Consider the following 27645-nt stretch of genomic DNA (forward strand, 5'->3'; position numbering starts at 1 on the left):
TGTGCGATGTGAGAGGGACTACGTTTCCCAGCATTCCAGGGGGAGTGCCCGGTTGGGGGGGACCACAGATCCCAGCACGCAACAAAGAGGCCCAGGGACTACAAATCCCAGCACTCCCTGCACCCTGTTCCTCTGTAACTTAGACTCCAGTGTGCCGCGCAGTGTGCGCAAATTCGTAAACCCTCCTTCAGCTTGGGGGGTTTCTGAATTCGAAGACTTGAAACTGGGCGGGAAGACCCCCTTAACTCTCAGAAGAGGATGACAGCCCACAGAGAGGTAACATCTGTTTACATGGAACTCAGAAATCTCCTGCAAATCATGGTAAGGCTGCAAACAACAAACAAAAACACTGATTAAACCATGGAAGATAATATGACAAAATGACTCCTTCAGATCGTGCTTGTTTGTTGGTCTGGGGCGCCTTCGACTTGTTTTGCAGGGGTTTCTGGTGTGCTCTTGTGTTGGACTGGGAGAGAGAACGATTGTATACTTAGAATATCCATACCGGAAGGGTTATTAAGAGAATTTGCCAGTCCAACTCCTTTTGTTTTACATACGAGGAAACTGAGGCCCAGAGAGGTGAAGAGATTGTCCACCGGTTACAGCAAGTTGGGGCAGAGTTAGAATTCGGCTCTAAGTCTCCTGACCCGCAGTCTGCGCTGTTTACACCACATTAAGGTGGCGATATTTTTAGCAACATGGCTATGTGATTATTCTCCTTGGTGAAGTTTCCCCATCCAGGTTGAAACACCCAGAGGTTAGGCAAGCATTCATTTGGTGGATTTCCTGCAAGGGAAGGAGTGTGACGTTTGTTTATTTTCAGTCTAGGAAGAACTTAGTGGTTTGATCTGTTCTTTGTTTGTTGGTCAAGGTGACATTTAATGTGATTTTAGGAACTAGGTAAAATTGTGTAGGAGAGGGTTTCCTTGGACATTTCCTATCTCTTTTACTAGGCTTCCCTTCCTCTTCCCATCCCCCTTTCACCTATCTAGGCAACCACACAATTTTTCCTTCCATTGTAATTCAACAAAGAACCTTTTCAGGTTTCCGGTAAAGGGTGAAAGGCATTGTCACTGTCATCAGGAAGATAACCATCTAGTTAGGGAAAAAAGGAAAGTCTGCTGAGATTCAAGAGGAGATGCAATAAATGTCATAAGGGAAAGGTCATCAGAATGCCACAGAGGTTCTGATGGAAAGATTAATTCCAGCTGGCAAAACTGATGGAGGAGGGGGCATTCGAATTTGAAGGATGGGTGGATTTTTTTTTTTCTGTTAAGAAAATTTTATCTTAAATTTTTTTGTTAATGAGGTATGACATACGCAGGAAGGGCACTGTTTTTCTATACGTATACACCTGTGTTCACCACCCCCTAAATTAAGATATAGAACACTTCCAGCACCCCTGTGCCCCTTCCCAATCGGCACTGCATCCTCTCTTCCTGATAACTGCTCTTCTGACTGCTATTACCATAAATCAGTTTTGTCATAAATTTCATTTAAATGTAATCATACAGTAAATACACTGGGAGTCTGGCTTTTTTTGTTCATCAGTTGTTTTTTGTGAGATTCGTCCATGTTGTGTGGAACAGTAACTTTTTTTTTAATTGCTCACTAGTATTATGTCGTAGGTATCTAGCAATATTTGTCTAGTTTGTTGATGGGTATTTAGGTTATCAGTTATCAGTTTTGGGCTTTTGTTAACAAAGCTGCAGTGCGTGTTCTTACAGGTTTCTTTTTTTAGACTCTGCACTCATTTCTAGGAGAGGAGTAGCTGGCTTGTACAGTTTGCATATGATCAGCAATAGTAGTAGATATTGCCAATGTTAGCCTTCACCAGCAATATAAGAAAATTCTAGATGAGTCTTAGTCTTGTCAAAACAGGGTCTTACAAGTCTTTATAACTGAGGTATTTTGGCTAAATGTGGTATCTTTTTTTTTTTAAGATTTTATTTATTTATTTGACAGGGAGAGAGAGATCACAAGTAGGCAGAGCAGCAGGCAGAGAGAGGGGGAAGCAGGCTCCCCGCTGAGCAGAGAGCCCCGATGTGGGGCTCAAATACCAGCACCCTGAGATCATGACCTGATCCCAAGGCAGAAGCTTAACCCACTGAGCCACCCAGGTGCCCCTAAATGTGGTATCTTATTAATAGTTTTTTCTTACATTGTCTCTGGTGTTGAGCACCTTTCCATATGCTTTTCGACTCCTTCAGTGTCCTCTTTTGTGAAGTGCTTGTTCAAGTCTTTTGCCCACTTTTCAAGTGGGGTTTTTTGTCGTCTTATTCTTACTGATTTGTAGTTCTTTATAAAGTTTGGATTTGGAATTCTTTGATACAGCCTTCACAAATATCTTTTCCAAGTCTGTGGCATGCCTTTTTAGTCTCGCACTGATGTCTTTCAATAAACAGAAATTCTTAATTTTAATGTAGTACAATAGTTCAGTGTTTTCTTTTATGATTAGTTTTTTTTGCATTAAATTGAAGAAATCTTTGCCTACAGGCTTGGTAGGATTTTAAGAGGCAAATAGGAGGGAAGAGCATTGCAAAAGAAAGAACAGGGAGCAAGGTTGAACATAGGCTCCTGTGTCAGAGAGGGAAGGTGCAATCTGTGTTGGGTGTGGGAAGGCCTGCAGTTCGGACTATAAGAGGGTGGGGCAAGACAAAGCTGGAAAGATCGGAGGGAAGCATACTGAGAAGGGTTTTCACAGTCTGGACATTTTTCTGAAGGAAGTGGAGGCACTACCAGAATATTTATGAACTCAAACAGAACTTAGTTGTCTTCCCTCCACTACCAGATTTGCTTTTTCTCCTCTGCAGTCCCATTCACTTAACACCACCTCCAAGACAGCTCTGGCCTATGTAGCCATAATCCTGGGTGATATCCTCCTTCCCTATTCATGCCTTCAACTGGTCACCAAGTTGGGATAGATCTATAGTCTAATGTCTCCAACAATATCCCTTCTTTTTCATGTGCAACTGCCACTGCCTTGGTTCAGGATCTCACGCCCCTTATCTATACTATATCAATCACCGAGAGTTTTCCTGCCTCCACCTCTTTCAATATCCAGTCCAATAGCAGCTAGTGTGATCATTCTAAAGTGCCAATTATTCACGCTTCTCTACAGGTTGAAAGCCCCGAGTAGCTCCCCAATGACCTTAAGATAAAATAAAAACTCCTTTACATGCTTACACTTTTTGTGATTTGCTTGCTCATCTTCCACGCTCAACTCAAGCCTCATCTCCTCCAGAACTGTGCCTTAAATCACCTCTGCCCAGAGCACAGGCAGGGGAGCTGTTATCTGTAGCACTGGGGTACTGTGCTGTCATACTGTGTATGTTGTACTGGCAACTGTCTGTCATAGCCAGACAGGTCTATCTCTCTCAGGGGCCCTGTGTTCTCCCAGGTAGAAACTTCACTGTACTAAGGTTTTTACCGGGTGCAGTGCCTTGCATGTGGTTTACAAGACTCTTGATGACCTGACTCCAGGTCTGCAGCCCTCACTTCTCATCCCTGAACCTTGGGTTCCAGACAGTCTGGGTTTCTTCTCTGTGTTAGTATATGCTACATGGAGTAAGCCTCTATGCTATGGTCTGCTGTCCTTTCTTCCCCCTTTTGCCTAGAAGATGCCAGTTTTCTCTACCCCAACATACATACTCTCTTCTGTGCTTCCAAAGTGTTTTCATATCTCCCTCATAGCACTTAACACATGAAAGCTTGTTTTTTCCCCCCTTTTTCAAAAGTATGCTCCATACCCAATATGGGGCTTGAGCTCACGACTGGAGATTGAAAGTCTTATGCTCTACCAACTGAGCCAGCCAGGCGCCCCCACACTGAAGCTTTTTGAGGGCAAGAACCTTCTCTTCTCTTTATATAATCTTCTACAACATAGAAATTAGAAAAAGACAGTTTTTTTTTAAAGATTTTTATTTATTTATTTGACAGAGAGAAATCACAAGTAAGCAGAGAGGCAGGCAGAGAGAGAGGAGGAAGCAGGCTCCCTGCTGAGCAGAAAGCCCGGTGTGGGGCTCAAACCCAGGACCTGGGATCATGACCTGAGCCAAAGGCAGCGGCTTAACCCACTGAGCCACCCAGGCGCCCCAGAAAGACAGTTTTTTAATAAATCAGTGGGTTGGTGCTAGGCTCCTTTGCATTTGTCTGATCTGCACTCAGATTCACTAAAAGCAAATAGAACCTTTTCCTTGTCTTTAAGACCCAAAAGTCTCTGGTGTGTACTTTAAAGGAACCAGCTTAAGTGTTAAGCTGTGTAGCATTCCTTAGCCTTCTTCCAGGAGAGCCACCGATGTCATTTTGCTCACAGAACCATTGTTGGCTCAACCCATCTCTTTCTTATTTTAAGACGTTTTCTGAACAGAGGTCACGAATATGGTCTTTGGCTTCCCATAGCCCGGGGTCCAAAGCAGACCTTGCCACTTAACCAGCTTTTGGATTTTTAAGCTTAGAGTTATGGTAATTTAACGAGACAATGTACACACCTGGCACATGGGAAAACGCTCAATAAACGGGAGTTGTTATTACACTTAATATGTCTTTGTATCCCGGGGTAGCCGCAGCTGCTGTAGGGAGCTCCTGAGAGGTAAAGCTCGACCAAAGCAGTGTATTTCGGGCTCAGGATGGTGATGGTGATGGCGATGGTTTGGGCGCCCGCACTGCCTAGACTCCATTCCTCTCTTCAGGCTCCTCTCCACCTGGTTCCTGGGCTACGACACACCTCGGACCGACCCACCTTGGACTGTCTCTCCCAGGCCCAGGCAGCCCTGGAGGTCTGAGGCTGCCAACGCCGCAGGGGGAACTTAGTGTGGGCGGAACTCGAGTACAGCGGCGGGAGGCTTCCGGGGGAGCCGCAAGGCCAACGGGTCGGCGGAGGCAGAAAAGCGTCGGACGCCGGGCCGATCATGGACGCTTGACAACCTGCGGAGAGGCGCCGGGAGGCCGAGCCAGCGACCGAGAGGACGGAGAGGCTGCGAGGGCAGGTAGGGGTCGGCCAGAGGGCGGGGCCCGGCGCGCCAGGCTTGTCTCAGCAGTCTGGCTTAGCGCCAGTATCCAGGAATGCCCGCGGCCACACCGCGTCGGCCCCGCCCCGGGGAGCGCGCCCCGCGGCTCCTCACTCCACACCGTCGGCCCTGCCTGGAGAATGCCGCTGGCCTTAAAGTCCACCCCAGCCTGCAACCCTCAACCAGTTCCTCAACCGAGGTTTTTCTCGCTTTCCCACCCCCAGAGGCTGCCTCTTTGCCCCTCTACTGTGCATCAAAATAGCGCCCCCGCAAGACGCGAATTCAGCTCCCCTGTGTCCCTAGCCGCCGCCTGTGGCCCTCCCACTTCAGAAAAATGGGACTCTCAACGCTTCCTTACTCTTTGCCCCTACAGGCTTTGCGCCTTAGGCCAAGATTTTTTTTTTCTTTCTTTCTTTCTGTCTTTCTTTCTTTCTTTCTTTCTTTCTTTCTTTCTTTCTTTTTTTCTTTAAAGGGACCAACGTTTCCATTTCTCCCTCTTCACCCCAGGCCCTTCCATTCATCTCCACACGTGTCAGCTTGGAGGGGAAGTTTTCGTTCCATCCCCTCTCTCCCGCCGTATCCTGTCTCTCTTCTCTTACCCCTTCCTTCCTCAGCAACTTTTCTTCCCTAGCGCTTTGCTTTTTCTGTTTTGGACAAGACATTTCTTATGTAACCCTATGTGAGTCGACATGCTTGTTTCTTTCATACTGTGGAAGGACTGCCGCTCTGAATGCCTGCCTCCACAGGAAAACTTGGTTTCTCTTGCACAAACTATCGTTCGAATTATTCTCTTCTTCACTTTACTCTGCCTCCTCTTCTTTTTGTCACAGTGCCCCCAAATGTGTTGTTGGTGGAGTGGTCTTTTCTTACACAGGACTCCTGCAGAGTAGGTCTGCAGTGTGTATTCCCATACACTCAGCATGTAAGTGGATTATAGAATTGAGGGACCCTTGGCCCCTCATGTCTTCAGGATGGCAATACAATATCTTCATTGTTTTCTCAAATCATTTTATTATTTTCTTGAGATTTTGTACAAATTCTAAAGTCATGTTTGGTAAAATCACATAGCTATAGGAGGTCAAATAAGGGGAGTTTCCTCAAGGACTTAGACAGCATGTATTTTCTTAATTTGAATATGTTGCTTATCTTTCATTATGATTTTCTCCCTTTTTCCAGGCTTAAATGACTTCTTTGATTAAACAAAACATCTTTAATGTCTTTTTGCAGTTTTCCTTATTTGTATCGGCTGTAGGTGGGATTCAAATAACATACTGTAAGCTGTAACTGATTGCAATTGCTTATATCTGCTTTCTCTGTGTATGGGCAAAATTCTCTGTTTCTTAACTACAATCTATAAGTGAGGTAAATATAGAAGAGCTATTGGGAAACTCCTATGTGTTTCTTTGGGTCTAGTGAGGTTTAAGGGCTTAAAAGGTGCTGGTATTGGAAGACTGCCACTTGGGGATGAAGTGGCTTTTCTTAAGTGTGTTTCAACCTCCGAGCAAGGACACAATTCCTTTAACTATAGGTGGAACCCTGCCCATCTCACAAAGTGGTTATAGCATCTGGACTGTTTTTCTTTTTTGGATACTATAAAGTTAAAGTATTCTGATGTCTGATCTGGCATTAAATAAGCATAGATTTTGCAAAGGAGAAGGAAGAATGGCTGAAACCCTTTTCTTTTGGACAGATCTCAAGGCCAGAGAATGGCAGGTGAACAGAAACCCTCCAGTAATCTCCTGGAACAGTTTATTTTACTAGCCAAAGGTACCAGTGGCTCAGCCCTCACTGCTCTCATAAGCCAAGTGTTGGAGGCTCCTGGAGTATATGTCTTTGGAGAACTGCTGGAGCTGGCCAATGTTCAGGAGGTAAGAGCAGTTTCCGAACAATTTCCCTGTCTTCTTTGTTCTAAACCTTCCTGTGATTTTCCAGGATTCCAGGGAATTTCGGTGCTGAAGCATCGTGGACCTGTTTTGGGTTCCTGGTCAATGTTTTCATTTCAACTTGTGGTAAAATTAGATTGGGTTACTAATAATTTGAAAGATAGGGGGAAAATCCCCTTGAACGATAAATAAGAAAAGTGGAGCATAAGCATAGCTGATATTTAACAGAGGTAGTTTCAGGCATTTGTGTAATATGTGTAAAATATGACATGAAAAGCTGGAAAGTAGTCCTTTTTGCTTTGTTTGCTTCTATTTTTGATTGTTATTGAAACTGGGGGTGTCTAGTTGTGGTTGTTGTGCCTTAAAAATGAGAAGGTTTTGGCGATTCACAGACCTGTACCCCTGGGGCTAATAATACATTATATGTTTATAAAAAAATAAAAAAATTATAAAAAGATGAGAAGGTTGGTGAAGAACGATTAGGTCGAACGAAGAGATGTAAAGCATCCTGTACTTTTCAACATCTGCTTCTCACTTTGGATGCTATTACATTTATTGATTCATACTTTTATATTGTTGAAAAGTCTGGCAGCGTCTTTACTCCTTTGGGGATTGTGCTCTGAAGTTGTTGGAGGGTGGGTCAGCTTCCGCTCTCCTGTCACAGCTTCTCTCTGGCTGCCTGGGGTGGTGCTAGCTCTGGGGGCGGCTGCCACATGCAGATGACTGTGGTGCTCATTCTCACGGATTGTGTGCACCATGCTGTTGGGGGTGGCCTGGGCGTTCGTGTCGATGGTGGCCCACATCGAGGAAGTGGCTGACTTTTGCTGGCTGGTTCTTCACTTTGTGACCTTTAGGACACCTTTGCCATTAGTTGTTGGCTCCATGTCCATAACCTTGTGAATCAGCACCTGGTGGCAGAGGTGTGGACCTTCAGGTTTTGGGACTCACTGCTGTACATCTTCTTCCTCTTGATTAGGAAACTGGAGCAGTTCCCCATGACCCTCCATTGCTGACCTGGCGTCATTTTGGCTTCCTATAAAAAACAGAGACAGAAAGCCACTATTATGTTCTAATTGTGATTTTTTTTTTATTTTATTTTTTATTTTTTATTTTTTTATTTTATTTATTTATTTATTTATTTATTTATTTGACAGAGAGAAATCACAAGTAGGCAGAGAGGCAGGCAGAGAGAGAGGAGGAAGCAGGCTCCCTGCTGAGCAGAAAGCCCGATGTGGGGCTTGAACCCAGGACCTGGGATCATGACCTGAGCCGAAGGCAGCGGCTTAACCCACTGAGCCACCCAGGCGCCCCTATTTTTTATTTTTTTAAAGATTTTATTTATTTATTTGACAGAGAGAAACCACAAGCAGGCAGAGAGGCAGGCAGAGAGAGAGGAGGAAGCAGGCTCCCCGCTGAACAGAAAGCCCGACGTGGGGCTCGAACCCAGGACCCGGGATCATGACCTGAGCCAAAGGCAGCGGCTTAACCCACTGAGCCACCCAGGCGCCCGATTTTTTTTTTTAAAGAGGAGGCTTGGAGAGAGAGAATGTTAAGTGTGCTCCACACCCGGGCTCTATTTCACAACCCTGAGCTCATGGCTTGAGTCAAAATCAAGACCTGGATGCTTAATCGACCAAGCCACCCAGACATCCCGTGAATTTTTATTTAATGTCAGCCTTGCTTATTAGACTGTAAGCTCTGTAAGGGTAAGGTCTGTTGTGCTCCCCATTGTTTTTTTAGTGCTTAATATGTAGTCTGACACACAGTGGGCTTTTAGTGAAAATTTAATTTACCAGAGATGTAAAAGAAATCCTGAGGAAATTTTTTTAAAACTAGCTTTATTATTTTTAAACAGACTTTCTTTTTAGAGCAGTTTTATTTTTTAATTTTTAATTTTTTAATTTTAATTTTTATTATTAATATTTTTAAAGATTTTATTTATTTATTTGACAGACAGAGATCACAAGTAGGCAGAGAGAGAGGAGGAAGCAGGCTCTCCACTGAGAAGAGAGCCCGATGAGGGGCTCGATCCCAGGACCCTGGGATCATGACCTGAGCCGAAGGCAGAGGCTTTAACCCACTGAGCCACCCAGGCGTCCCTATTTTTCATTTTTTTTTTTTTTAAGATTTTATTTATTTTATTTGACAGACAGAGATCACAAGTAGGCAGAGAGGCAGGCAGAGAGAGAGGAAGGGAAGCAGGCTCCCTGCTGAGCAGAGAGCCCGATGCGGGGCTCGATCCCAGGATATTTTTCATTTTTTTAAAGGTTATTATTTATTTGACAGAGAGATCACAAGTAGGCAGAGAGGGAGGCGGGGGTGGGTGGGAAACAGGCTCCCTGCTGAGCAGAGAGCCCTACACGGGGCTCAATCCCAGGACCCTGAGATCATCACCAGAGCTAAAGACAGAGGCTTAACCCACTGAGCCACCCAGGTACCCCTTTAGAGCAATTTTAGATTCACAGAAAATTGAGAGGGAAGTACAGAGATTTCCAGTATATCCCTGCCCTCATACATGGATAGCCTCCCCCATTACCCATGTCACCCCTCCAGTGTGGGACCTACATTGACACATTGTTATCACCTAAAGACCATAATTTACATTAGGGGTCACTCTTGGTGTTGTACATTCTGTGGGTATGGCTAAATGTACAATGACATGTGTCCACCATTAAAGTATCATACAGAGGGACGCCTGGGTGGCTCAGTTGGTTGGACAACTGCCTTCGGCTCAGGTCATGATCCCGGAGTCCCGGGATCGAGTCCCGCATCGGGCTCCCAGCTCCATGGGGAGTCTGCTTCTCCCTCTGACCTTTTCCTCACTCATGCTCTCTCTTACTGTCTCTCTCTCTCAAATAAATAAATAAAATCTTAAAAAAAAATAAATAAAAATTTAAAAAAAAGTATCATACAGAGTAGCTTTACTGCCCTATGAATCCTTTGTGTTCCACCTATTCATCCCTCCTTCCCCTCTTAATTCCTGGCAACCATTGATCTGACTACCCTCTTCCTAGTTTTGACTTTTCCAGAATGTCATATAGTTGGAATTGTACAGTATATAGCCACTTCAGATTGGCTTCTTTTACTTAGTGATATGCATTTAAATTTTCTCCAGGTCTTTTTATGGCTTGATGGCTCATTATTTTTTCAACAGAAGAGATGACAAAGGGGTAATATGTTCCTTCAGGTTCATAAAAAACCTGAATGAATATTCATTCAAGTAATTGTTCCATAACTGTAAAAGATGGGCTGAGAGGAGATGGATGAAAATTAAAATAGAAAGACATTGATTTAGGCCAGTGGGAGAAGTTGTGGAGTATCTGCTGTAAAGAAAAGTCTTTTAGGATTAGTTTTGTAATCATCTGTCTGAAAAGTAAGGGCTAGATTTGATGGTCTCTTCCTCATCTGTTTCAGGACCTCAGAGGTTCTTATAACCTGAGAAGGTAGACTGGGTTAGTAGGAAGCCAGAGTTCTCATGGGGGTGCTGAGCGAATCACCACTCTCTTGCTATATCTGTTTTTTCCATGTGTGAGCTGGAAACCCTAGTTGCTTTTCAGTGGTCTAAAATGATTGTAGTTCTTGGGAACTTTTTTTTTTTTTTTTTAAGATTTATTTATTTAGGGGCACCTGGGTGGCTTAGTGGTTAAGGTCATGATCTCAGGGTCCTGGGATTGAGCCCCACATCGGGCTCTCTGCTCAGTGGGGAGCCTGCTTCCCCCTCTCTCTCTGCCTTGCCTCTCTGCCTACTTGTGATTGATCGCTCTCTCTCTCTCTCTGTCAAATAAATAAAATCTTTAAAAAATTTATTTATTTATTTGTTTTAGAGAGTGGGGGTGGGGTGGGGTGGAGGGAGAGGGAAAGAATCTTAAGCAGGCTCTTTGCCCAGTGTGGAGCCTGATGTGGGGCTTGATGTCATGACCCTGAGATCATGACCTTAGCTGAAATCAAGATTCAGATGCTTAACTGACTGAGCCACCCAGGTGCCCCTTGGAAACCCTTTTTTTAAACGATGGTTTAAATTAAGTAGTAGTATTATTGGTGTCCACAGAATACTGCCTTGGTAGTACTGCTTTATGGAGTTTGATAAATTAAAAGAGCAGTGGGTACATATTTGTGAGTAAAAGAAACACCCAGTTAAGTACTGCCAGCAGAGCAGAGCGGATCCAGGCAGAAGATTATCTGTGTCTGTTTTACTTCTGCAGATGGCTCTTCGCCATTCACATTAGGGAGGAATAAGTAATTTTTTTTTAAGGTCTAAGTAATTTTAATGAACATTTTTATTTGGGACTGCTTGATACTGTGGTTTCCAGTCCCACATGGACTGTTCTGTCACACTTTATGCTGTGCTAATCTTTCCCAGCACTCACTACTATTCAGAATTCACATAGTTCTGAAATGATTTGGAACCTACCCTACACTTCATTCAGTGTGGACTGATAGTGGCTTGTTACTTGTACCTGTCAACCCAGTTGTGTAGACGGGGCTGCTCCAGTCTTCGTTTTTTTTGTTTTGTTTTACGATTGATTTATTTATTTTAGGGGGGGTTGAGGGGCAGAGGGAGAGAGAATCCTCAAGCAGACCGCTCGCTGAGTGTGGAGTCCAATGTGGGGCTTGATCCCAAGACCCCGAGATCATGACCTGAGTGGAAATCAAGAGTCAGACGCTTAACCGATTGAGCCACCCAGGTGCCTCTCCAGTCTTTATCTTAATGGCATGAAAATTCTAAGAAAACCTGAACTGCTTCCAGTACTCACTGCTGTGTGTGTCTGTGTGTGTGTGTCAAAAGCAGTTGCTTAGGCATGCTATGTGGAGTGCAAAACATGTGTTCCTGAGAGAGAAAAGTTAAATTTAAAATTAAAGAAATCTTACTTACTTTTTCCCAAAGAACAGAGTTGGACGGGACCTCAGGGACCATCTAGTAGAACAGTCAGCCGTGGCACATGACTGTCACCCTTTGCTTGAACACTGCGGTGACTGGTAGACAGCTTGGTCTATGAACTGTTGTTGGTTTTTTTCCTCCTCAGCTTGCGGAAGGAGCTAATGCTGCATATTTGCAGTTGCTGAACCTCTTTGCTTATGGAACATACCCAGATTACATAGGTGAGTTGGTTAAGATCTTCCAAAGACTTTTCTTAATTATGTCACTCTGTTTGGACATACTGCCTCCATGAGGATCACTAGGGTCTGGGATATAAAGCATGGGGTGGGAACTTTCTTACCTGGCTGTTTCCCACTTTATTCTGCATTGTAGGTGACCTTGCGTGAGGTTTTTATCTCTCACCCTTTATTTTTCTCTGTGGGTAAAAGAGGGACTATGTTTATGCTTATGTGTAAATATAGTCCTTATTTTCCAGATGAGATTCTTAAGAACTGGTGTTTGTAGAACACTTGAAATATTGTGAAGTGTCAGAATACCCACCTGTAAAGTACTCAAGTATTTTAAATATTATCAGAATAATGTCACTATATTGAAGAAGATTTGGAAAATAGGGCACAAAGTCACTTGCAGTTGATCACCATTAAACTACTGTTAGCGTCATGGTGCTGGACTTTTGCCCCTTGTGCTTTCTGTTATGTAGGTGTCATTTAGTTTGTATACGATACTGTGTCTTTTTTCATTTACTTCATAGGCATTTTTTCATATTTTACATCTTTCTAGTCATTTTTAACATTTTATAATCTAAAACTCCATATTTGGCCCATTCTCTTTTGTAGGTCATTTGAATCTTTTTTTCCTTTTCTTTCTCCTTTTTTTTTAGAGGTTTTTTTTGTGTGTGTGTGTGTGTTTTTTTTTTTTTAAGAGATTTTATTTTTAAGTAATCTCCGCACCCAAAGTGGGGCTCAAACTCATGACCCTAAGATCAAATGTCACACTTTCCACAGACTGAGCCAGCCGGGGCCTTGGTCATTTGAGTCATTTTGTATTAGGATCTTAAGTATCAGGAATAAGGTGAATGCACTTCTAAACAGTAACTTACCTTCCACCCAAGCCATTTTTGTTTGGCTTCCCTAGTTTTTGTTGATATGACAAGGGCCTCTTAGTTTACTTTAATGGTATGACTCAGGGCCTTCCCTACTATATCCCAGACTTCTTTTTCCTTTTCTTTCCTCCTGGTCACTTGTACCTACCCTGTGCTATATCATCTGGACAGTTTGCCACGTGTTCGTGTATCCTGACCTTTGCTTTGTTCCAATGAGTGTGTCTTCTGTTTCCATCCTCACTAAAGGGACAACATTGCACAGACTCTGGAACCAGACTGCCTGAATTATATTGTAGCTCCACTTCCTCTACTTATGGGTCCTTTGCAAATTAAATGATCTCTACCCCAGTTTCCTTATCTGTCAGGTGGGAGTAATAATAGAGGTCCACAATCATTTACCTGACCTCCTTGGGCTAGATGCTTCAGAATTTAGAATTTTGGGGATTCTAAAGAGGTAATATGATGTATATGCTTTTTTTTTTTTTAATATTTTATTTATTTGTCAGAGAGAGAGAGGAATGAGCGCAAGCACAGGCAGATGGAGTGGCAGGCAGAGGCAGAGGGAGAAGCAGGCTCCCTGCCAAGCAAGGAGCCCGATGTGGGAATCGATCCCAGGATGCCGGGATCATGACCTGAGCCGAAGGCAGCGGCTTAACCCACTGAGCCACTCAGGCATCCCTGGGTTTTTTTTTTTTTTTTTTTTTTTTTAAGATTTTATTTATTTATTTGAGGGGCGCCTGGGTGGCTCAGTGGGTTAAGCCGATGCCTTCGGCTCAGGTCATGATCTCAGGGTCCTGGGATCAAGCCCCACATCGGGCTCTCTGCTCAGCAGGGAGCCGGCTTCCCTCCCTCTCTCTCTCTCTGCCTGCCTCTCTGCCTACTTGTGATCTCTCTCTGTCAAATAAATAAATAAAATCTTTAAAAAAAAAAAAAAAGAAACACATTCACAGACACATCCTGAAATGTTTAAAAAAAAAAAGATTTTATTTATTTGAGAGAGCAAGAGAGAGAAAGAGCATGAGGAGGGGAATGAGAGAGACAGGGAGTAGCAGACGCCCCGCTGAGCAGGTAGCCTGACGCAAGACTCGATCCCAGGACCCTGGGATCATACTTGAGCTGCAGGCAGACGGAGCCACCCAGACGCCCCTGCATATGCCTTTTTCTGTAACACCTCCAAGATGTGGGCAGCACCTGTATCCAGTATTTAGTTGCATCCACAATTTGGAACTAAACAAATGAAATTGTACAAGTGGGTTTAAAAGCCTGCTTCACTGAGGTCAGGAATTGGCACCAGATGAATTTCAGCAGCACGCCCAAGAAAAAGACAGCTTGGATTCACCTTTTTGGAATCCAGGATTATGGATAAGGAATTGAAGGCATTTGGGGTCTTTCTTGAGAGGTTGTTGTGAGGACTGACTGGGTATGTATGTTGTGAGGACTGAATGGGTATGTACTGGGTATGTGCCCTGTGGCTGCTGCCATTGCTGTTGCTATCACTACTGTTTTTTTTTTTTTTTAAAGATTTTATTTATTTATTTGACAGAGAGAGACAGTGAAAGAGGGAACACAAGGAGGGGGAGTGGGAGAGGGAGAAACAGGCTTTCCGCTGAGCAGGGAGCCCGATGTGGGGCTTAATCCCAGGACCCCGGGACCATGACCCAAGCCAAAGGTAGATGCTTAATGACTAAGATATCCAGGCACCCCATCACTACTGTTATTACTACAATTTTGCCCATTCTTTAAGGCTCATCTCACACTCCATCTTTCTTTTCCTTTCCTGTCCTTCCCAAGATGATCCCGCTCACTTGTAGTCTCCCTTTCTTTTTTTTTTTTTTTTCCTTTTCTCTCCTTCTTCCCTCCCCCTCAGCCTCTTGTTCTCTCCTAGTAGTTTGTACCTTTCTTCCAGTGGTTCTGTCTTCCATCTGAAGCTGTTGAAATACCCAATTGTAAGACTGAGGGCAAGTCCAAGGCCCTTGAGTTTCACAAGTCTGGTGGACTGACAAGGCCCATCTTATACTTAACTTCCCTGAATCACTTAGGACCCAGCATAGCATATAACAGATTCCCAGTGAAGACATGCTGACCTTGGTTGAGTGTCACACAGGGCACAGATAGTATTCCATTCAGGTGATTGTCTTATCGTTTGTGCATTCATGCCTGGCTTTTCAGGCATACGTGGTCTTCTGGAGAAGACAGGAGTTACTCGTGGAACATTTGCTTCATGAATAAGTGCAGCGTCATGACAGTGAATCAATAGTAGATTTGGTGTGGGGAGTTGGTAATCTTAGTCCATAAAGCAATTCTAATTTTATTTTGTGTCTTGATTTTTGTGGTGGGTGGGACTGAGCAGCCAACAAGGAGAGCCTGCCAGAACTGAGCACAGCTCAGCAGAACAAGCTGAAACACCTTACCATCGTGAGCTTGGCGTCGAGAATGAAGGTACAGTGCCAAACCTCTTCCTCTCTTGCTCCTCACCCTCAGGCAGGTGTCGCACTGGCATCGGTGCATGAGCTCCCAGCTGTTGCACAGTAGTCATACCATGAATGCATAAAATCGGCTTGGCAAAGGGTGACAGAGATAAAGATAACAATTAAAATAGTGTAGATAAGTATTCACCATTTCTTTCAGGAAAAGCATGCCCAGGAGACCTTGTGAATCAGCAAGTCTCAGTTCTGGCATGTTGCGGTGACTCACTGGGTGGGAACATTTTGCCATACCAAAGGGAGACTGCTGTTTCAAGATAGGTAGTTTTCAAATGGGGGCATCTCAAGGCAAGTTAGCCCCTTCATCTGTTGCTTAGTGCACTGTGAACCTGGTGCTGGAGGAAAAACTTGCTCTGTTGGACTTCCTGAGAGCTAGATTTTTAATATGCTGCCTTCTGGGGATTATCAAGCTTAATTATTTTAATTAGCATTTTTGCCTTGTATGCTATCTTAATTTTTTTTTTAAAGATTTTATTTATTTATTAGAGATCACAAGTAGGCAGAGAGGCAGGCAGAGGGAGAGGGGGAAGCAGGCTCCCCGCTGAGCAGAGAGCCCAATGCAGGGCTTGATCCCAGGACCCTCGGATCACGACCCCAGCTGAAGGCAGGGCTTACCCCACTGAGCCACCCAGGCGCCCATATGCCATCTAGATGCTAACCTTCTGTAAAATAACCACTCCATCATATCTGAGTTCTCTGCCCAACTCGATTTAGAAGAGGCCTTGCAGTCAGGTTCTCCTAGCCATTAACAAAGAAGAGCCAGATTTGGTTAATTTACAGTTGATTTTGGTTCTCTGCCCACTCCTCGCATAACTGTCCCAAGTTTTTGAGGGTCTTCGCCACTGGAAGAAATTTGCCCTTTGCATCCCCCTCTGTGACTGAGCTCGAGAGATGGGGATTTGTTTTTGCATTGCCGTTTCAGTTGCTGAGACCATTTCCCTGGTCTGATGCCAGATTTCTGATTCTCAGTCTGGTATTTCGGGTAGGGGGCCTATTTTCTTAGGAAAGGAGGACCTAACCTCGTTTTTTTTTTTTTTTTTGGGGCCTGATCATGGACTTCCCAAGTGTAGCAAAGAGTAGGAGTAACTTTTTTCCTTATTTTTGCAACCTGTCATTATAAGCCCATCCACATCCCTGGGTTTCAGACCTTTAGTCATAGAAACCCCCTCTAGGTATGTTAACTGTTAATCTCTTGTTTGTATACCTCTTCCTCCTGTCTGTTTTTGAGATTTGATGGCTGTGTAACTTCCAAACTAGAATTGGTATGTCCAGAAAACTGGATATCTAGATATACATTTGTCTTAGATAAATGCAGAATGTTGATATAGCCCAGTAAGGGACTGTTGTTGGGGAATTGACACTGGTTGCAAGAGTCAGAGAAAACAGATGTAAACTTCAGGATGACCCCTCAGCTGGCAGTACCCACTGGCCAGTAGTACCCACTGGCCACCAGTAGGTGGATATGTTAGTCTGCAAATCTGTTGCACTCTTTTTTTTTTTTTTTTTAAAGATTTTATTTATTTATTTGTCAGAGAGAGAGAGGGAGAGAGAGCGAGCACAGAGTGGCAGGCAGAGGCAGAGGCAGAGGGAGAAGCAGGCTCCCTGCTGAGCAAGGAGCCCGATGTGGGACTTGATCCCAGGACACTGGGATCATGACCTGAGCCTAAGGCAGCTGCTTAACCAACTGAGCCACCCTGGCGTCCCGTTGCTTGTGCACTCTTGAGCAGGCAGCCGGTTCTTCTCTCCAGTGTCTGAAATTGTTCAGAGTTTGATGATCTGGCATTTTATGTCACGTCTGCAAGCTTCCAGAAGGTGGCACAGTGGCACACATGGAGTATTTTCCGTTCTTCTCTGGGACACTTTTTTTTTAAAAAGATTTATTTATTTATTTGTCAGAGAGAGAGAGACATTGCGCATGCAAAGCAGTGGGGGCAGCAGCAGGCAGGAGGAGAAGCAGGCTCCCCACTGAGCAAGGAGCCCGATGTGGGACTTGATGCCAGGATGCTGGGATCATGACCTGAACTGAAGGCAGATGCTTAACCAGCTGAGCCACCCAGGTGCCCCTCTGCAACATTTTCTAAGAGTGCGTCACAATATGAAAGCTAAAGGCTGGGTGAAGTCCAGGACTCATATTTATCTAAGTCTTGTTGCCATAGATATTAATAATTAACCACCAGGCTGCATTTCCCAAATCCCTGAGACAGGTGTACACCTGTGTTTTCCTTAGCCCTTGTCAATGGTTTTTATAAATACCGCATGGCTTTATCTGCAGTGTATCCCCTACTCCGTGCTGCTGAAGGACCTGGAGATGCGGAATCTCCGGGAACTAGAAGACCTCATCATCGAGGCTGTCTACACTGACATCATCCAGGGGAAGCTGGACCAGCGAAACCAGCTGCTGGAAGTGGATTTCTGCATTGGCCGTGACATCCGAAAGAAGGATATCAATAATATTGTCAAGACCTTGCATGAATGGTGAGGCTGAAAAAAGGAGGGGTCACCTCTCATTAGGGAAGGGGACGTATGGCATGCCCTTTGTGCCTCTGCTTCAGGAACTGTTGTCTTCCATTATCAGCTGGGGCTGCGTGGGGGCTGGAGCCTTAGGACACTAAGCCAGGGAGTGGGGCTGCACTGGAGGCCAGAGCTGTGCGGCCACAGGAATTCCTGCAGGGAGCTATTTAATAGCAGGCTTGGCAGGTGGAGCCTCTGAAGCCTAGCCGTGTGACACAGATCCAGTGCTTTGCACACTCAGCCTCCGAGTCTGACCAAGCTCAGGAAGTTAGTGTTGCTCAGATTCCATGGATATGAGAACCTACTTTCAGTGTCAGTAACTTTGGGCTAGTATTGGTAAAACGTGAGGGGTAGTGAAGACAAGGAGTGGGTTATCTGAAATGGGAACACAGACGCACACACAGACTATTTGATGATCATATTCTGGTATTTAAAAAGAAGTGGGACATTTGCATGTTCTCTATTTTATTTTTTTTGCATGTTGTCTATTTTAATGGAATTTAATGTTTGCAAGAGCTTTGGACATTCTCCAAGGATTTGTTATCGTGCTATAAAAATGATTTGGAGTTTATAAAGCCAGATGGGCCTACTTGGAGGAGAGGTTTTAGGTGAGTTTTGAAGGAGGGCAGGGTTAGGGCCTAGTTGGAGGTGAGGAGAGCATGTCCCCAGGCAGGCATGTGGTATTGGAAATCATGAAGCAGTGCAGGCAAGTTGTGTGTAGACGGTTAGGGAACTGGATTCAGGTGCTGCCCACATCTTGGAAGTGTTACATAAAGAGGCATATGCAGGGGCACCTGGGTGGCTCAGTGGTTCAGCATCTGCCTTCGGTTCAGGTCATGATCCTAGGGCCGTGGGATCGAGCCCCGCTTTGGGCTCCCTGCTTAGCGGGAAGCCTGCTTCTCCCTCTCCCACTGCCCCTGCTTGTGTTCCCTCTCTTGCTTTCTCTCTCTGTCAAATAAATAAAAACTTAAGAAAATAAAATAGACTGAAACATTTCAGGTATGAGTGGCCAGCTTGACTCCCTGACCCCCTGTCCAGACCCATCCAAGTTTCCCTCACTTCGCTGCTATTGGACTGCAGGGCGTGTGCTGTCCAACCCTTACCCCAGGGTTCTGTCCAAGTGTGGCCCCAAGCACTTCCCTTTACAACATCTGACACAGGCAGGAACTTTCAAAAGATTATAAAAGCGTTCAGTCAAATAAATAGGAAATAACTTAGAAACACCCCCTCGAGGGAAGTGCCCTAGCATGCAATCTCGGCCTCACCGTCCTACTGGGCAGCTGCCTTACTCCATCTTGAGATGACCGATGCTGTTTTCATGCCCATAGTTGCCTTGCTTCACTGTTTCCAACTGAAGGTGCCATCCTAACCCCATCCCAGGATTGTTCTAGTACAGATTCTTAGAGCTTGTGTTGAGGGAGGCACTGGAGTAGATTTGAAAACAAAACTGTTAGGGAGAGCAGTACTCCAAATACGGCAGAATGTTGCAGTTAGACTTTGAGGTAGAGGGTAAATGCGATTCATTGTACTATTCTTTAAACTTTTTTAAGCTTTTAACATTTTCAAAATAAAAGTGGGGAAATAAAGTAATGAGGGGAATGACAATAGGAAGTAACAAACTTTTTTTTTTTTTACAATTTTATTTAGTCATTTATTTTAGAGAGGAGCAGAGGGAGGAGCAGAGGTAGAGGGACAAACAGACTCTGCATTGAGCGTGGAGCTCTATGCAGGGCTCAATCCTGTGACCTCAGATCATGACCTGAGCCTAAATCAAGGACCAGGGGGCGCCTGGGTGGCACAGTCCGTTAGGTGTCTGCTTTTGGCTCAGGTCATGATCTCAGGGTCCTGGGATCGAGCCCTGCATTGGGCTCCCTGCTCAGCAGGGAGTCTGCTTTTCCCTCTCTCTGACCCTTCTCCCTGTTTGTGCACTCTCTCTCTCTCAAATAAATAAAATCTTAAAAAAAAAAAAAAAATCAAGAGCCAGATGCTCAGCTGACCGAGCCACCCCGGCGTCCCGGAAGTAACAAACTTCTGAGAAAAGGGCCAATGTTTAAAATAGGATGCTTTTAGGGGTACCCGTGTGGCTCAGTCAGTTAAGTGTCTGCCTTTGGCTCTGGTTATGATCACCAGGGTCCTGGGATTAAGCCCCACACTTCCTGCTTTCCTGCTCAGTGGGGAGCCGCCTTCTTCCTTCCTGCTGCTTCCCCTGCTTGTTCTCTCTCTCTCGTTTTCTGTCAAATAAATACATTTTTAAATATTTAAAAAAATAAAATAGGTTGCTTTTAGAATATCATTTTTTCCGTTGAGAAAAGTGGTGAATCCATGACATCTGTAAGATCTGTCCTAATTCCCTTAGTGGGGTGCATTCTGTAAACCTTTCTCATGGGATACAAAAGTTGACATTCAAGCTGTGTTCTAGGAAACTGTGTGTCTCCAGGTGCCCTGTATCATCAGAAATACTGGTCTTGGGAAGAGGGAAGGGCAAGAGTCTTCCTTGGCAGACAGGGTGTTAAAGGAAGTCCCTATCAGGAGTTGGGGACGGAGGTTTTAGAGACTGGAGGAGAGCTCCCAGGCCTTTTGTGGCTCAGGGCTGGTTATCTCTGTTGTAGGTGCGATGGCTGCGAAGCAGTTCTGCTAGGCATCGAGCAGCAAGTTCTGCGAGCCAACCAGTACAAGGAGAACCACAGCCGAACTCAGCAGCAGGTAGAGGCAGAGGTAAGAAAGAGGATATCTCTTACCAGCTCCAGGGATCCCTGTTTGCTCATTTTGTGATTCTGGTATAGGTGCACCAGCCACCAACAAACAAGCACTGGGCTAGTGGGATACAGATGGGGGTGACATGGTCCCTGCTTTTCGCGCTGTCTCCTTTCTGATTCCTGGTTGCATAGCGTGAACAGGCTCGGAGAGTGGAGAATGTTGTCACTATCCGTGGGTACACATGTACTTCTCAGCTGTAGAGCAAAAGAAACTAGTGTGGGGGTGGGTCTTAAAAATGGGTGAAAGGGTGGAGGAAGGGGTGCAGCGGGGTAAAGGCACGTCGGGCTTTGAGGCTCTGGTTCCGCTCTGCTTCTGAAGCTATGTGGTAGGTGCACTGTGTGCATTTTACTCTTGAAGCTACACATGGATATTACAACCTGTTAACATGCATGAAATTTCATGTTGAGGAAGGAAGGGAAAACATTTGGCAGATGAGATGTAAGTGAAGAAAGTGTATGATTATGGTTTTAGTGACACCTGGTTGTTCTGGACACATTTAGCATCTCAGAACACAGGCTCTTGCCTTTGGGTTAATGGGAGCTCGTGTGCCTGTGGCCTTGGCACTTGTGGAGCAACCTCAGAATTTAGAGCAATAAACTAAAAATTGTGGCATTGGAAGTCCTTTTCTAGTGTGATAGAGCTTGAAGCATTCGTGGTATTTAATAAGTTTCTAAGTTGTGTGTCCAGGAGTATGGCAGAATGGGACCCAGAGTTATGTTCTTAAGAAACCTAAGTGGGGTGCCTGGGTGGCTCAGTGGGTTGGGCCGCTGCCTTCGGCTCAGGTCATGATCCCAGGTCCTGGGTTCGAGCCCCACATCGGGCTCTCTGCTCAGCGGGGAGCCTGCTTCCTCCTCTCTCTCTGCCTGCCTCTCTGCTTACTTGTGATTTCTCTCTGTCAAATAAATAAAAAAAAAAAAATCTTAAAAAAAAAAAAAAAGAAAAAAGAAACCTAAGAAAAGGGATGCCTGGGTGGCTCAGTCAGTTAAGTGCCTGCCTTCAGCTAAGGTCATGATCCCAGGACCCTGGGATCGAGTCCCACGTTGACGGGGTGGGGGGGGGGGGGGGGGTTGGTCCTAGCTCAGCTGGGAGTCTGCTTCTCCCTCTGCCTGCTCTGCCTATTGCTTCCCCTGCTTGTGCTCTCTCTGTCTTACAAAATAAATAAATAAAATCTTTAATAAAAAAGAAACATAAGAAGTAGATGGGCCTTTCAAAGGGGGATTTGTGGAATTTGAGGATTTCCCTTACCCTGTTATATGTACTCCTTGAGAATAAAACCTTACTTGTCTGTCTAAGACCAGCTCCTTGTCACATGCCTAGCCCATAGTAGGTGCTCAAGTTGTTTGTTATACTGTGTATTTTCTGGTACACCCTTTGTGCCTGTGGATTGCTCAACTCCACTTTTCATCAACTAGAACACATTTATTTTGGGTACACACATACCCTTACATTCATATATGTGCATACCAAGTCTGAATGTTCAGGGCATTGTTTAATTTTTAACCCTACTTCTAGCCAAAGAAGTCTGAACTACATTTAATTTATCACAAGCCAATGACAAATACAATTAGTATTTGTAAGCCTGCTGCTTCTCTAATAAGCTGTGTAATCCTTGTCTTGAATATTGTGGTCTCTTCTCTGAGCTGCAATTGATGTCTGAGCAGAGTAGGAAGTGCTAACCACTCTCTCTCATCCATTGATTCTTCCCTGTAAGTTAAACCGTGGAAACAAGTGAAGTTTGGGGGTGAGATGTTCCTGCGAACCTGGGGTAGCCTGTATGAAGCAAACTGTCTTAACCTGGTCAAGGAGCCTGATGGCCGCTGGCAGCCCCTCTGTGCCCAGACTGTTGCTAATTGTGTGGTAGGTGGTGGGCTTGGATTGTGCTCACTAGCAAAAATGAATGCTGTTAATTTCAGAATTTTGAATTGTTCAGGTTCATTTCCATGACAAAATGGCATCTGTTGAAAGAAGGCATTGACTAATGGTGAGGCATGACCAATACTTAGAGAACAGTGTAGGCTCTTAAGTTACAGTTATTACAAAGAAAGAGAGAGCCAGTGCACATGCGTTTGCTCTCAGAGGCCCACTGTTGCAAAACCGCAGCTGTGGTTGCTCTGCCGGCAGAGCCTGATGCTGCCACCAGGTGGCGGTAATAATCTGATTAATTTGAGAGAAAGTTGAGGAAAAGACCAAGGCCACCTCCACCATCAGTTAAAACAATCTACTTTCTTTCTTTTTTTTTTTTTTTAAAGATCTTATTTATTTGACAGAAATCACAAGTAGGTGGAGAGGCAGGCAGAGAGAGAGAAGAGGAAGCAGGCTCCCCACTGAGCAGAGAGCCCGATGTGGGACTTGATCTTAGGATCCTGGGATCATGACCTGAGCCAAAGGCAGAGGCTTTAATCCACTGAGCCACCCAGGCACCCCAACAATCTACTGTCTTGACAGTCTTCTAGAAAACCTGGATCAGACCAGTATGAGAAGAGAGGGAACACGGTCAAAACCCAGCGCCTTGTCCATTTTCCATTAAGTAAATGTATAATCTGGTTACTTAATGTAGGATGCTGATCATTTCCCAGCATGAGGTGGATAGAAGGCTGTTTGTAGACTTGAAAACAAATCTACCAAGAACAAAGGGACAGAGGGAGAGGGGGAAGCAGATTCCTTGCTGAGCAGGGAGCCCAACGACTCAGTGCTTGATCCCGGGATCCTGAGATCATGACCTCAGCCAAAGGCAGATGTTCAGCTACCTGAGCCACGCAGGTGCCCCGAGATGGCGTGTCTTGGACTGGCAGGACACTGGGTGAAGCCACGCTTGACTTAGGATGCCCTCTGGATTCAGTGTCCCAGCCTGCAGTCCTCTGTTGATGCTCCTTTCAGGAAGTTTGTAGTGCTGATGGAGAGGATAGCAGTTTAGGGCATGGCTGTTCCTATATCACAAAATGAGAACACAAACCTAAATAAAAGTTGGGCTTTAATCTAGTCAAGGCTCATTTTGCAGATGATAGATCTCTTCCAGGAACCTGGTGTTGGCCTCAGTCACAGCACTGCTTCTTCTCCATATTAGGCCTGCCTCTCACCCAAGCTCCTGATATTCTGACTGCTGAGAACTTTTGACCCTGACGATTCCCTTTCTTTTATAGACGACTCTCTTCTTTATAGACTCCCTGCTTCACAGAGAATATGGGGGTCATCAAACTGGGGAAACACCTTTACCTCCACTTATTCTTTCCAATGCTTTTCCTACCTCTTTTCTTCCTCTCAGCTGGCTGAGGGACAAAAGCATAAAAGATTCTTTAGAACTGGTGTTGGGGAATGTGTGTGTAAACAGGCACGAGAGGGCACAGCTGGTAGAAGTACAAGATGAAGTGATCTCTTTTCAAAAGGCAAGAGAGCAGTAGATGTTAAAATGTAAAACGTGTCAACCCTGTGATCTGGGAAGCTCACTTCTAGGAATATGTCTTCCAGAGCTGTTCACAAGAGTACGAACAGGTAAACATAGAAGACTGTTCTTGGCAGCACTGCATATAAATGAAAAGCAAGCTGGAAACTAATTTAAGAAAATTGTAAAACATTCGTAACAGTACACAGATGATACCAAGGATGTGTGGAATGTGGAAAATGTTCAGAAGTTGCTTCAGTAATTTCAAGCCCTCCTTTGTTAAGTAAAGAAACGTGTGCCGAAGACCAGTGTAATCCTGTTTTACCAGTCCTGGTACTGTGTTTTCATCATTTTTCACTTGGTTGGCTGAAGTCCATCCTCTGGTTGTTTATTCAAGAAAGCTCATGCAGCTGTATTCCCAAGTGCCTGTGAAAATATTTTTAATTTCATACATGAACAGTGGTTAACTGACTATAGCGTTGTTAGGGCCCCCTTTCTGTTTCTAAGGCCATTTGAACCAGTGCTTTCTCTCACCTGCTGTGTGGTACCTCTTTGCCCGATGGTCCACTTCCACTTGCTTAGTCCCTCTTTTCAGCCAAGGAAGTGTTAGTTCCATTTTTTGCTAAACTCATTTCCATCTGTCTTCTACGAGCAGTCCCTGCTTGCTTCTCATCTGGCTTTCTAAAGATAATCACTGATTTTCTTATAGAGGATTCTGGTTTCTTCCCTGGGTGGCCCCAGGATGGTGTGAACAAGTTTCAATGAGTTTTCGGCACTTACAGGCTGAGCACACTGATTCCGTGTCTCCCTCCAGGTTACCAACATTAAGAAGACACTCAAAGCCACCGCCTCCTCCTCGGCTCAGGAGATGGAGCAACAGTTGGCTGAACGGGAGTGTCCTCCTCACGCTGAGCAGAGGCAGCCCACCAAGAAGATGTCCAAAGTGAAAGGTCTGGTCTCCAGCCGCCACTAGGGCTGGCTGGGGCAGCTGGCACTCACCAGGCCTGGGTCAGGTGGGGAGGGGACACCGAGGGCCTATTTCCTCCCCTCTCTACCTTCAGTGAGTTCCAGACCTGCCCGTCCCCTCACCAGCGCCTCCCACCCTGTTGGTACTGTTCCAGAAGAACCGTTAATCCTTTCCTCACCCATCCTCTCCTCCCCCAGTTGTTCCTTCAGACTCAGGGGCTCCACTGATGCCATCCCAACAGGGTCAGACACTGCCCAGCTTCCCTCCAGGAGGTTCTTGTGTTTGTTTAAGGGCTGTCTCCCTCCCAGTTTTTCTTTTGCTCCATGTCATTTTGTCAGGCTGGTAATAAGCCGGAGGCAGCTTCAGCCGGCCCACAGGGATGACGGTGAAGGAGGCTTCTCTCTGGGGAGGAGGGTCTGCCTTCTCCAGCCCCAAGTACCACAGGCCCACACTGGTGCAGGTGACCTCTAGCCGGGTATCAGATGCTTTCTTTTCCCTCTCCTGCCTTATCCCTTGTTGGCAGCTCCGATCAGGCCACGGAGGGATGTGATGCTGGGCTATGTTTACTAAACCTGCGGGTTTTCAGCCTCTTAAGCCCAGCTCCATTCTCTCATTAGTTGGGAGCACTGGGTTGACTAACCTCTGGTATGTGAGCACCAGTGGAGGGTGCTACGGGTCTGTTGGGTGGCAGAAGTTTCTTCCGGTTTGGTGTTCTTTGCTGGCCATGTTTCCTGCTGCCACCTGACTCCTCAGACTGGTTTTCAGTGTGAAGGTCCCAGCTGCTGCAAGGGACTGTCTGCCGACACTTGCTCTCCCGAGATCTTTTATCCCTCCCAGCGACATCCAAGCTGGGGATGGTAGTGCCGAGGGCCCTCTGTCTGGTGAAGGACCTGCTGCTGCTTCTGTCTCTCTTTCCACCCCTCCTTGGCTGATGACCCAGAGCCCTCTGATGATGGCATTCTCCTGGCAAGAGAAAAGGACTTGACTAGCCTTTCTGAACTTGAACAGTTTCAGGTTATATTTTAATTTTTTTTTTGTACAGGTTCTGATTCTAATACATTTCAACATGCTTTTTTTCCCCCTTGTGTCAATATTTGTTATAAACTAATCGCCGGGGATTTTTCACCTGGTTGGAGGGTGGCGTGTGTGTTTGTGTGCGTGTGTTGTTTTTTTTTTAAGGGGTGGTGGAGGTCCTGGACTGATACTAAAGTTCGATGACAGAAAAAGCACATTTTAGAACAAAAAAATAAAAGTGTAGATTTAATGTATGTGACTGTGGAGTGCAGGGTTGTGTAGCTGGTAGATCTGGAGGGTCTGGGATTAGGGTGGTTCAGGGAAAATGTGACATTCTTTCAGTTCCGTGGTTAAACAACAGATTTCCCCTTTTTCCAAACTGTCCAGCAGGTGTTGAGTGTTGACTGAATGTCAACACAGTATTGTTTCCTTTTTCACCTGGTCCATGTGCCCATACAACCTTCTGCCCTACTGGAGAGTTTAAATCCCAAGGTAGGTTTCAAGAAACACCTTGATAGATGTTCTATGGAAAGGGGGCTCTGTTGTTAAATAAATTTCACTCATCCTGCATCCCACGTCCTCATGGGAAATTCATTTTAAGGTCTCAGAAAAGGCCTGGGTGAGGAAGCCTATGCCTACACTGATTTCACCACCAAATTCTTCTTGGTACTACTATCTAGTGGAACACACTTTGAGGAAATTTTTGGAAACATTATCTGTTTCTCAAGAACACCTCCCAGCCTTGTAGGTTTTTACAGCTGTACTTTCTAGACCCAAACCAGGCACTCTCACTCTTGGCAAGTCATCTTTCATCCTTATCTTTCCCACTGGGGAGGGACTAGGAAGAGTGGCTTGACTTGTGTGAAATGTGTGACCACTTGTTTGACTGCCTAGGGCCCCAAGGAGCTCTAGGTTCACCTTCTTTATGGTTCTGCTGCTTGCTTTCTTCAAAATAGTAATGGCAGTCCTAAGAACACATCGGTGAAGTGCTCTGTAAAGTGTTCTTGATGTAAAATAAAGCCACTGAATGCTGTCCTCTGAAACAGTCTCCCTAGGCTGTAAGGGGGAGTATTTTTACGCTTTGGTTATCCTCACTTCATGTATGAGGAAAGGGGACTCAGAGACCCAGAGTACCCTGATGATAAGTGGAAAACAGACTCCTAGGTCTCCCGGGTCATACATCCTGCCGTGTTCTCCCTGTTGGAATGTAATTTAAAGTCTCCTCCACAAGTGCCCACTTAAGCAGCACGTATACTAAAACTAGTCTGCTCCCTGGACGGACCCTTGGCATTGTTTCACTGGCTTGTTCCTCTGAGGGCTCTTCTTGCTTTTAACTGACACCCATCACACCACGGTCTCTGCTTCCCAAACCCACTTAGCTGGCTTCGTAAGGAAGCAGAGGGGATGGGGGTGGGGTTCCAGGAACTGGGATCAGCTGGGATGTTCATGGCTCTGGTGGGTTCCCCATCTGCCATACTCTGACTGCTGGGCTGTCTGAAATACGTGTAGTTGTTTTCCTTACAGTGTTCAGAGGAGGTGTCCTCATCAGGGGAGCATCTCAGGAAGGAGATGCTGCAGCACTGAGCCTTAGCTTGGTAGCAGTACCTCTAGCCAACTTTAAGCTGTTCGCTTCCTGAAATCCTCTGGTCTTTACTGTGTGT

General features: G+C 45.3%; 1 protein-coding gene across 3 annotated transcripts; it reads left to right on the forward strand.

Annotated features, from left to right (window-relative positions):
* The first annotated feature begins 121 nt into the window (after positions 1-121).
* On the forward strand, positions 122-26238 carry COPS7B (COP9 signalosome subunit 7B). 3 transcript variants are annotated; one of them, XM_047721339.1, is made up of 8 exons: positions 124-321; positions 4692-4988; positions 6700-6877; positions 11917-11992; positions 15224-15312; positions 17629-17831; positions 20477-20582; positions 24818-26238. In XM_047721339.1, exons 3-8 carry the CDS (start codon positions 6716-6718, stop codon positions 24974-24976), a joined length of 795 nt encoding a protein of 264 aa, XP_047577295.1. In that variant the 5' UTR covers positions 124-321; positions 4692-4988; positions 6700-6715; the 3' UTR covers positions 24977-26238. The 3 variants fall into 3 exon arrangements, with proteins under 3 accessions (XP_047577297.1, XP_047577295.1, XP_047577296.1); XM_047721340.1 differs by having other exon boundaries at positions 133-276; XM_047721341.1 differs by lacking the exon at positions 4692-4988 and having other exon boundaries at positions 122-321.
* Positions 26239-27645: the final 1407 nt, after the last annotated feature.

Source organism: Lutra lutra, chromosome 3, assembly GCF_902655055.1.
Source record: "Lutra lutra chromosome 3, mLutLut1.2, whole genome shotgun sequence".
Classification (NCBI taxonomy): Eukaryota; Metazoa; Chordata; class Mammalia; order Carnivora; family Mustelidae; genus Lutra; species Lutra lutra.